The sequence below is a fragment of the Etheostoma spectabile genome, chromosome 18, assembly GCF_008692095.1.
Source record: "Etheostoma spectabile isolate EspeVRDwgs_2016 chromosome 18, UIUC_Espe_1.0, whole genome shotgun sequence".
In the NCBI taxonomy this organism is placed as follows: domain Eukaryota; kingdom Metazoa; phylum Chordata; class Actinopteri; order Perciformes; family Percidae; genus Etheostoma; species Etheostoma spectabile.
The window spans coordinates 15185505-15195879 of NC_045750.1; the positions used below are offsets into that span (position 1 = coordinate 15185505).

A 10375-nucleotide genomic window follows, 5' to 3' on the forward strand; every position below is an offset into this window, starting at 1 on the left:
TCTCTCTCTCTCTCTCTCTCTCTCTCAGATCTCACAATGGGAACCTCAGCGGCACCTCAGGTAGCTCCCCCCTGTTGGGGTGCTCCCATGGTAAATGTTGTCTGTGTTTTATAGCATGGAGTGGAGCCGCATGGCAGCGACACACAGGGCATAGCAGCCATCACAAGCATGGCCTTCATCTGGCTCTCCAGGTTTCAGGTCCAAACATAGACCCAGGAAACTGAGAGGTGTGGCAGTGAGGAAAGGAAACAAGACTATAGCAAACTATAACTTACTGGTGGATTTTACTTAAATGACACATGTCATAGGATCTCCACATCAGAGCACACGCACTGGCTGTAAATGTTTAGAAAATCCTAACCGAAGACCAAAATGTAAGCGGATTTTAACGTGCAGTGTGGCTCAAAACATTTTTTTATATTTCTGGAATATCTACTGGAGAGTGATGAAGTGGCAAACTATAGCGCAAAATTAAGAGGCTGTTGCTTGGAAACAGCTTTTCCTTCTTCTCTTAAGTTTCTATTTTCTGTTAAGCCTGTTAGAGTCCAGTTAAGCCACTCATAGCTGAACTCACCCGTTCATTGACACATTTGCTTCTTCTGGATATTTCCGTTGTCTTTTTGGCAACAACAGAAAATGACTCTCTCATCTTAAGGCTACCTGCAAAAGGCTTCCTCTCTGCTCTCTAAATCTTTGAGCATGTGTAAATCAAGGACAATTATTAACTATTAGGGCTCTTGTTGTGTTGTTGTTGTTGTAGTTTTCTTTTCTCCACGTTTGGTGTGCCTCTAACTTCCGTTTGTTGCTCAAAATCTTTCCTTGTAATATATTTTTAACATTTGTATTTGTGCATTGTTTTGCAGTGTGTGTGTGTGTGTGTGTGTGTCTTATATGTAGTGTAGTAACATCCCAACTCCTCCTCTCCCTCCCCTCCACACCTTTAGACCGTACCCATGGGTGTTCCTCATTTTATGGGGACTCACCCCAGCTTCAGCATGGTAAGACCAGCAGTCCAGTATGGTCTAGTAATGTTTCTGAACCACTCTGGACATTACTGGACATTGATGGACAATTATCCCATTAGGTGGCCCTCACACCCATCCGATGTCCGACGCTTGTGTCTTACTGTCTCTTTTCCCCTTCTGTCTGTCTCTGTGTAAGCCTGGGGCACCAGGAGCTCCCATGATGCCCATGGTGAGGCCAGGCTTCCCTGCCACTGGAGCAACCCCCGGAGCACCGGTAACACACTTACTTGTTAATGGATTATACATTATACATTATTATATACACTCTCATAACAAGTTCATACATAAAGATTACAGCTGCTCTGACACAAGGAGTTTAAATGCTAAAAGAAGATGTGTCTGCAGATGTCTCCCGGAGCGGCCCAGAGCCCCAGAAAGCCTGCACCACCGAGGAACGCTCTGGATGACCTCAACATTAAGGACTTCATGTAGACTGGCTGACCTGTAAAAAACCCCAAGGTATATACAAAAAATGGACAACTTAGAGAATTGAGATGTATTCTTTTCGCTTGTCATGTCGTGGCAAACGTTATGGAGCAGAATCCTCTGTTGTACCAAACATTAGCCACTTGTGACATGTTTAATCCTGCAATCTTGGCAAGCTAATAGGGTTAATGCGCCATGAATGTGAAAATCTGAAATGTCACAAGGCGATTAAAGGGAGTGATTTTCTAATTTTTCTCATTTTTCCTCATGAAACACTGGATACTTTTAGCTTTTCAGGACTTAGAAAATACTAGATAATGAAACAATCTCAGATTGAAAAACCTTTTTAGATTTCTTCACAACCCATGTCTATACTAAAGACATTGTCTCAGCTCACACATATAAGACATCTTGTTGTAAAGGGGAACTTATTAAAAACTACTCAACCTGAGAAAACAGTTGTATAATGTATTCTGCTGCTCTGGGAGCTTTTTCAGGTCTGAGAAAACAACCTCTGATGAGATCATAATGCTGTCGCCATTGTTATCTTGGCTTGGCCGTGGGGACTTTGAATCTCCTGTATAACAGTGGGTTGGCGCTACTACTAACTGGAGGTGTGGAAAGAAAAGATAAAAAAATAAAGTCCAGCCTGACCCACACTACTGACTGATAGTTAGGATATCTGCTTTAGTTTTGACCATTCATTCACCAACTTAATGGAAGTGCAACTACAAGCTTCATATAATAATTTAATAATAATAATATTTCATACTGTTTATTGATCCACAGTGGGGAAATTACAATTTACACTCTGTAATCACTACACACAGGTCTGAAATACACAAAAACATGCTCAGGACCTATACATGCACAAATGGAGAGATGTCGGAGTCAGTGGGCTGCCAGCTGGACCAGCGCCCTGAGCAGTTGGGGGGGGGGGGGGTACGGTGCCTTGCTCAAGGGCACCAGGCAGTGCCCAGGAAGGCACCGTACCCCCCAAGTGTCAAGAATCTGACTTGGGCTGATCATATTTGTTTTTTTTAATCTGCTTCTCTGTCTGTCTCATCAGAGCATACATAATTAGACTTCACCTATTTCTATTCAGAGCACTTGTTTTAATCAAATTTAATTTTCTCTCCCTTGTCTTCTGTAGGTTTGTCAGTGTGTCTGGAGCTCCGTGGATGTGGATGTCTGAACTTCCCCCACTGCCTCCCCCTCAGTCATGCCCCAGCCCCTTCAGCCAACCAGCCATTACATCCACGATCTTTGCCCTCTGACCTCCTATCAGCCGCCACCCCTAGAAAGCGCCCTGTCCTCGTTATCTAATGTTGTAGCACAACTGTGAATGTGAACCCTAGATACAGAAAAACAAAACTCAGTTTATGTGTGTGTGGGTGTGTGTGTAATTCAGTGTTATCCTTTACTTAATATACTATGGAAAATCAACAAAAAAATAAATAAATGTGTATTCAGATTCATACTGGAATTCCGCGTATCAGCTGACTTGGAATGGTGGATAAACGTTGGTTTCTTTGCGCATCTCCCAGACGAGGACTGTGTTGTTAAATGTGGATTGTGTTCGGTGTGTGTAACTTCACTGGCCAACCCCCACCCCCACCCCCACCCCTCTGCCCCTGTTGTCCAAACTAATATTGAATTATGTTTATGTCATTAAAAAACTTGGTTGTACCTATATCTGCTCGGCCATCCATCCTCCCACCTGTCTACTTTCAAGTTTTTGGAGAACGAATGCACCTAGTAACAACTTGCACTGCAAATCTGGACTTATCATCAAACATGAAATTGTGTTCAGTTTAATTTTTTTAGGGATTGTATAAAACATGCTAAAATGTGTGAACTGTGTTCAAATTGACATATGCATTTTAGACTATTTTGAATAATGGATTATACATATTTTCTTTATTCTTTATTTTGAGAAAAAAAATGTATCATATATTTTTAGTTAAGTTAAATTGTACGGCTAAAAATGAGGAAAGTAGACAAAAAAAAAATTCCCCGCCTTCTTTGTACATACCCCTCAATCCTAAATCAGAGGCAGTATTGAATGGAAACTTTGCCCCGAGTGTTTGCTGCTGGGCCCTCAGCTGGTGGGGGGTGATACTGCATCGTAGCATGCGACACATGTCAATCTGGGAATACTTTTTTCCTTGTCTCGGTCTCCACACAAGATGACTTAATGTTAGGGTGGAAATCAAAGGGACAGGGAGGAATTTGTGTATGTGGTTGGGATGTGTCCTCAGTCCTCTTTGAGTGGCGCAGCAGCGGTCGGTACATTCGTTCGTGTACTGCCACTGGACGTCCGGAGGACTCTCACTGTAAAGCACTCAAGTATACGCTGGATGTTCTGTGTGTTGTTTATTTCCAAAAGTGACTGTATCTTAATCCATTGTGACATTAACAAAGTGTTGAAAGAAAAATAAAGAAGACAAATACAAAAAAACAAAAAAAAACTAATGTGGATAAATAATGTTTGCTAAGTATTCAAATGAAGGCTGTGTTGTTTTTGGGGGGGTTATTATGGATGGCATCGTTCTTTCTCCCTCACCCCCACCTGCATGTGAGTCCAAATGAGATGCAATAAAAGACAAATACACTGATACAAACTACCCTCCCGGCTTATCGCTTACTCTTCTGCTTTTGTCGGCTTCTTGTTTGAAAAATCCACATTTGTATTTGACATCAGCATTCCTTCTCAGCATCAGCATTACTTCTTTCTTTTGACAAGAAAATATGTTTGTGGCATGACAATTTTAGTTAAAAAATGAGAATACAGGATATTGTAAACATCAGAAAATGCATATATATATGTTGTGTGGACCCAGTAGTCCTTTAACATGAAGTGAAATGAGGACCAACAGGTTTCACTTATATATGGTATCTATACAAAAGTAAAGAAAGCAAAATGTCTACATCGTGCAACATAGGAGAAAAAATAGGCTTTTTTCTTTCTTTAATTTTCTTTTTTTTTGTTACAGTTACTATATACTAAGTAAATATAAGTATATAAGTATATACTAAGTTAGGTGTTTCAGAGATAGACTAACAAATGTAGTGTTTAGAAAATGTGACAATGAAATGTAAATTCCAACACATAGTCATGTTTTTAGCCCTTTGTCACTCATTCACAAGGATTTCCTACGTCCTCTAAATGAAGTGATCAATGGCAGGACAGGCCACCGATCCAGAACCAGGGACGTGTGCAACATTCCTGGGTTTTAGATTTTCCTGACAAACTCCAATCAAAATTCCAGGGCTGGTGTGTATAAAGCTGCTCAAAGTGAAACTTTGGTCTCAAATGTGTCAGAAATTACAGTAATTTGGTTATTATTCTTACACTTAAGAATAAGAGCCATGCATGAATGATATTAAGTGTTAAGACATGGTTTTATAATTATTCAGCTCCAGAGGCCTGCTACATTATCCTAGTTAGGAGTGACCGGCAGAGGAAGTGGCTACACTTTTTTTTCCATATTTTGAAAATGTAGGAGGATAATTAGTAAAAGACACATCTGTTCTAATACCCACACTCTTGTACAACATGTAATGACATTGTGGTAAGCATGTACTGTTTGTTTTGGGGGCAATAATAAACTATTAACTTTAATCACATAGAAACATGTTGCATCTACAAATAAGTATTAGATAAGTTTGACTAAGTCTTACAATAGTTATTAGTAAATAGTAATAATATTCTTCATGAACTAATTTATGATTTTTAAAATTTCCCCAAAACATCACTTAATAATATTGTCATTATAGCTGTAGGGGAAATCTTCCATAAGCTTTCTTTTTGCATGCTGCAATACATTTGGTGTATATATACAGTAATGTTGGACACAACAGGGTAGGCTTAATTACAACAAGGTGTGCATGAAGCATAAAGCTGTGATGCAGCCATGACACATAACCTTTGGAGGTGTGCTTTTAGCAGAAGTGCTTCAGGAAGTGCATTTTGGGCAGACATGATTGTAGTCCTTAATTGACAACACTTCAGTCTGAAGTCAGGAATCACACAAGTTAGCTTCTTTGTACAAAGTTTCTAAGTCCTATTTTTTACTAAAATAAATTCAAGTCACAAGACAAAGTTTTGAACCATTCTTGAGACTTTCAACAACAAAAAAAGGTTTTGAAGACACAGCCCGGATCTTTGAGTCTTTTTGAAACTGACAACAAATGTGTTTTCTAGCTCCATCCCTTTGCAGTCAAACCTCTTTGCAGAGACTTGGATCTCCATGGATCCAGTGACAGATCTGGGCATATTTGGCTGGAGTAATCCTCACTGCAACATTAAAGTCCCTCTGCTCCCCTCCCTCCACCTCCACCCACTGATGGCCTGTAAACACCCCGATCACCCTCCGCTGCCACTTCCCTTTCCTGCCTTCGGCTCCAACTTCCTGTCTCAGACGAACATAAACGCCTGCTCCCGTGGCGCCCGGCTGCGCGTCACAGCGCTGGTACATCAAATCGACAGACCTGTTTGCCACCGAGCAAAACCGGTAAATCACCTTCTCGTTTCCACGCCCGTCCAGCAGGCTTTTGTCGGCGTCATAGCCTGAGAAGTGGATCCGTGCCAGTGGGGTGGCAGAGGGCACCACTCCCAGCTCCATGTACTTTTGTTTAAGGGGCCGTTTCAGCTCCAGGAGAGCGTAATCATAGTCAGCGGACGCCGAGTTGGTGGAGGTCTTGGTTTGGATCCATCCTTGAGGGATTCTGGTTTGTTTGACTCGTGTCCAACGGAAGACGGGCTGCTTCCTGGGTTCAGCACTACGTCGCATACGGCTGAGACTTCTTTGATTCCCTCCTCTCTCCAACTCAGCTACACCCTCCTCACCTTCTTTTCTTCCCCTGCGCCTCCTGCCTTTGCCTCCCTTTCTCCCTGTCGCTACATCTCTATCTATACCATTCTGCTCCTCACCTTCCTCCATTACTGGCTCCTCACCCTCTTTTTTCCTCCCAGCCATCCGCCGCCCTCCTCTCCTCCTACCCCTTCTTCTACTTTTAGTCTTGAGCTGCAACACCCCTACTCTAAGCTTTCTGGCACTCCCTAGGTAGTCCCTCCCATCATGGATGCATTGCGCCGCTGTTAGCACGTGTTTCTGGGATATCAGGACTCCAGAGCAGCCAGTGGAGAGACGGACAGCGGTAGAGAAAGGATAGTTGGTGATGAAATGCGAGTCAGAGATCACAAAGCGTCCATCTGCTCCATAAACCTGCCGTTTCCTGCGGGTGCGAGCTGCTGAGTGGGCCGGTGTTCCTGCAGACGTCTTGTTGAAAGCCTGCAAACTGACATCTGTATGTGTGCGAGTGCCATTCTCATACACTGTCTCATATCCCAGAATCCTCTCTTGCTCAGTCTGGTCCATAGGTGGTAGGCTGCTTTGACACTCTATTCCACACAGTGTCCTTGTCGCTCCTCTCTCCTCATGCTCCTGCTGCCCTCTGAACAAAGGGGTGTCTAAAGGCTCAGTGTGTGTGTCCAGCAGCACCGGGAGGCTCTGCCTGGCCCACCTGTTCGCCTCGCTGTTCTCATCTTTACCAAAAACTCCCGAAACGGTCAGTGCTGCTGCACAGAGCAGCAGACACAGGAAATGATTGAGTCCCATTCCACTGAAAGAAGAGACACAAATTTGGCAATTTAAAATACCAAGGTGAAAGAGAGGATCCAAAATTCTTAACACATTATATTTTTATCAGGCAAAGAGAAAAACCCTGTGATTGTTCCCACGGCTCATTCTAGCATAGCATGATGTTGCCATGATATATTATGTGGCCTGCAGAGGGCGCATGAGCTTAATTTCTAAACAATAAACCACTGAGGAGTAAAGTGTAACTGTTATATGTTATCTTAAATCAAATGAGGTGTCTGCAATTAAATTAATACGATACATAGTTCAACATACAGTCCATGTTATCGTTATAACATGGAACAATTATTTAGTAACAGAAAGCATTTTGACATTAGTACTGACTATTTTGAGATATAAATAAAGTCTAGAAGTATGATATTATTCTAATAGCATATGAAGGTAGTCTGAAACCCAAGAATAAACAGTACTGGTAAAATAATGTAATGCTTTTATAAGCAATATTAAGAGGAAAGATGGTGGTGGGATTTTATTTTGAAAAGATTGTAAAGCTATAATAGGAAACGTCTTAAACTTTGTCTTACCTGCAAACATTAATACAAACTCCCAGTAAATGTTGTGCTTCTCATTCATAAGAAATCCTCTCCATCCAAACGGCTTCAGGCAGACTGGCTTCCATCATTTACTGAAAATAAACTGGAGCGCGAGGAGAAGCTGTGCGCTACATCCCACTCTGATGCTGAAAAAAGCGACGAGCAAACAGAAAAAGGGGGGGGGGGGGGGGGGGGGGGGGGGGGGGGTCAGCCAGAAGGGGAATAGCATGAATGAAGGGTTTGATCATGTCATGACATTACATTTTGGGTCAAAAGGGGAGCCACGTGGAGAAAATTTGGGTTATTTTTCTTGGATTCCGCAAATATTTTGATGATATCAAAAATACGCGCAGAACAGTGACGCTTTCAATAGGAGCGCATTCATTTAGATGTAAAGCTATTTACAGAGCGACAACATGTTGCCTTTGGGCGCGTGTTTATCCGGTGCTTTGCGGTAAAAAAATTTAAGTTTAGAGTTATGTCAGGTGACATTTTTGAGAGTGTACACAAACACTTACACACACAAACACACACACACAGATCTGGGGATCCTGTATTTTAACCTCCGTTTATTTTGGACAAGTTTCTCTTTGCTTGGTGCAAGAAGAGTTCATCAGAGATGGTGAAACAATAACACACACATGCACCAACTGCACATGCGCGCGCGCACACACACACACACACACACACACACACACAAAATGGTCCTTGTGGTGAGATTAATTTGTTTAAACATGGAAGGTTTATTAGACTATATAGCCTGTAATATAATTTAGTAAAAACATTTAGGGTAAAAGCATGTGTGCACATATTAGTTGGCATAAAAATGATTAAGGTAGGGAAAAATGCTTTGATTTTGACATCATGTTTGACAAATACTGTTATCCTATTTGAAGTTGTGGAGTTGACACTGTTGCAGTATCTATATCGGAAAAGTAGTCCCCAGGTTAGTTTTTATCATAGACTTGTTTCACCTCTGCGAAGGTGTTGTGGTGAAAGCTGTTCCCTGTGCAGGAAATATAATTTGGGAAAAAAGCATCAGATAGTGAAGCCATGCAAAATTATGCAATGATGAGAAAACTTCATTTGCATGTCAAAAATACTGTTTCTTTCTTTCCTCTCGCAATGCATCACATCTTGTTCCTCTATCTCAATGACTTTCCATCATCACTCGCTCGGTGCACATTCAGCTTGTCTGCCAGCAAGTTTGCAGCATGGAACAACTCAACTCCACTGTGGTCATATCTAACATCTCTTCCTCTCCTGGATATCCATCTCCTGCCTCCTGGGACTTTAGGAGTCTGGCCCCCGCAGTGGTGCTGTCCCTCTCTTTCCTGCTGGGAGTTCCTGGAAACATCGCTGTGATCATCCTCAGACCAAACTGGCAGCAGATGTCCAGATTAAGCCAGATTTTGATGCTGAATTTGGCCATATCAGACCTGATCTCCCTGCTCCCCCTGCCCCTGTGGATTTACACTTTATTGTGCAGTTGGACACTGGGACTTGTTCTCTGTAAGCTCCTAGCATATTTGGCATACTGCAGCCTATATAGTAGCCAAATGACAGTGACAGCGCTGAGTGTCCAGCGCTACCTGAAGGTGGTGTACCTGCAGAGGTACTTCCATCACGTAGGATTAAAGAAGCTGCTGGCTCTGCTCTGGCTGGCTGCAATGATCCTGTCCATCCATGCTTTGGTGCATCAACAGTTGACCCCAGACCAGAACTGGACACGCTGCAGGACTGGCTACTCTTCCCCGGCCCAGCAGGAGGCCGTGCTGCTGACACAGACCCTGATGGGATTTCTTTGCTGTTTTGTCATGGCATTTTCATACATCGGCCTTCACAGAAAAGTGAACCAGGCAGCTTTCTTCAACAACCCACAGACCACCCGGCTGATCACAAGTATCATCGTGTCCTTTAATGTTTTGTGGATGCCAAATAATATCACAAGTGCGCTTGGTGTGGCTGCTATTTCCCTCAAAAACGAGGGCCTGTTGAAGTTTTATATGGACAGCAAGAACACTGCTGGAGCACTGGTATTTGTGAATAGCTGCCTGAATCCACTCCTTTATGCATTTGCATTTAGAAGCCAGTGCACTGTGTGCCAGAGAGGAGAACATTAGTACTGTTGAGTGGTATTAATCTTCTCATCCAACTCTCAAAACAGGAATAAGTTTATTGCATTATAATTAGCTTCAGAGTTTTAGTAACCACGCCCTGATCAGATGGGTAAAGCCCTGAGTTGGAATCCATCATGGTGCAATCTGAGTGACTCGAATCTAATTATAATTAGAAAAGTAATTTAAAATGCTGGATGTGATTTATAGGCATCATAACCTTTATTGCACTATTATGTATTCTTTGCATGACTGAACTGCACCTTTCCCCACGCTGCATGCAGTGCATTGACTAACAATGACATAATAAAACTTATAAAATTTGTTTTTAGGTAATTTTGTTTTTTAATGCTTACAAACGAAAAAACACATCCATACACTGCCAGACTTTCAGCATGCACATACACTTAAAAATGATTCCTAATCAGATGATTTTTTTTACTTTGTCTGCCGAGGATCGGTATAAGCCCCCCTTATTATATATTGTGTGAGTTACAGATCATGAAAAAAGTCTTCCTTGCATGGGAGAGGGATGCTTTCATTGTTGAGAACTGGCCAGAAAAAACCCAGTCTGGGCCCAAAGGAGCAGCTGGGGGAAATACTGAGTC

At 42.3% G+C, this 10375-nt stretch overlaps 3 protein-coding genes across 14 annotated transcripts in view; 2 read left to right on the forward strand and 1 right to left on the reverse strand.

Moving 5' to 3' along the window:
• Positions 1 to 4075, forward strand: part of LOC116706466 (clathrin coat assembly protein AP180) — a 26857-nt gene extending 22782 nt beyond the window's left edge. For 5 of the 12 annotated variants that reach the window (XM_032543321.1, XM_032543322.1, XM_032543325.1 and 2 more), the window contains 4 exons: positions 29 to 90; positions 1162 to 1239; positions 1371 to 1484; positions 2605 to 4075. In XM_032543321.1, the coding sequence (XP_032399212.1) occupies positions 29 to 90; positions 1162 to 1239; positions 1371 to 1457 (227 nt within the window). In that variant the 3' untranslated portion in view covers positions 1458 to 1484; positions 2605 to 4075. The remainder of the gene's footprint in view (positions 1 to 28; positions 91 to 1161; positions 1240 to 1370; positions 1485 to 2604) is intronic. The other 7 variants (XM_032543323.1, XM_032543324.1, XM_032543326.1 and 4 more) reach the window with 3 other exon arrangements.
• On the reverse strand, positions 3270 to 7835 carry LOC116706470 (serine protease 23). Its single transcript, XM_032543339.1, has 2 exons — positions 7642 to 7835; positions 3270 to 7079 (listed from the first exon to the last, which is right to left on the reverse strand). The coding sequence occupies exon 2, from the start codon at positions 7073 to 7075 to the stop codon at positions 5675 to 5677; it is 1401 nt and encodes a 466-aa protein (XP_032399230.1). The 5' UTR covers positions 7076 to 7079; positions 7642 to 7835; the 3' UTR covers positions 3270 to 5674.
• Positions 7836 to 8326: 491 nt separating this feature from the next.
• LOC116706471 (leukotriene B4 receptor 1) lies at positions 8327 to 9984 on the forward strand. Its single transcript, XM_032543340.1, has one exon. It carries the CDS (start codon positions 8865 to 8867, stop codon positions 9771 to 9773), a length of 909 nt encoding a protein of 302 aa, XP_032399231.1. The 5' UTR covers positions 8327 to 8864; the 3' UTR covers positions 9774 to 9984.
• The last annotated feature ends 391 nt before the right edge of the window (positions 9985 to 10375 follow it).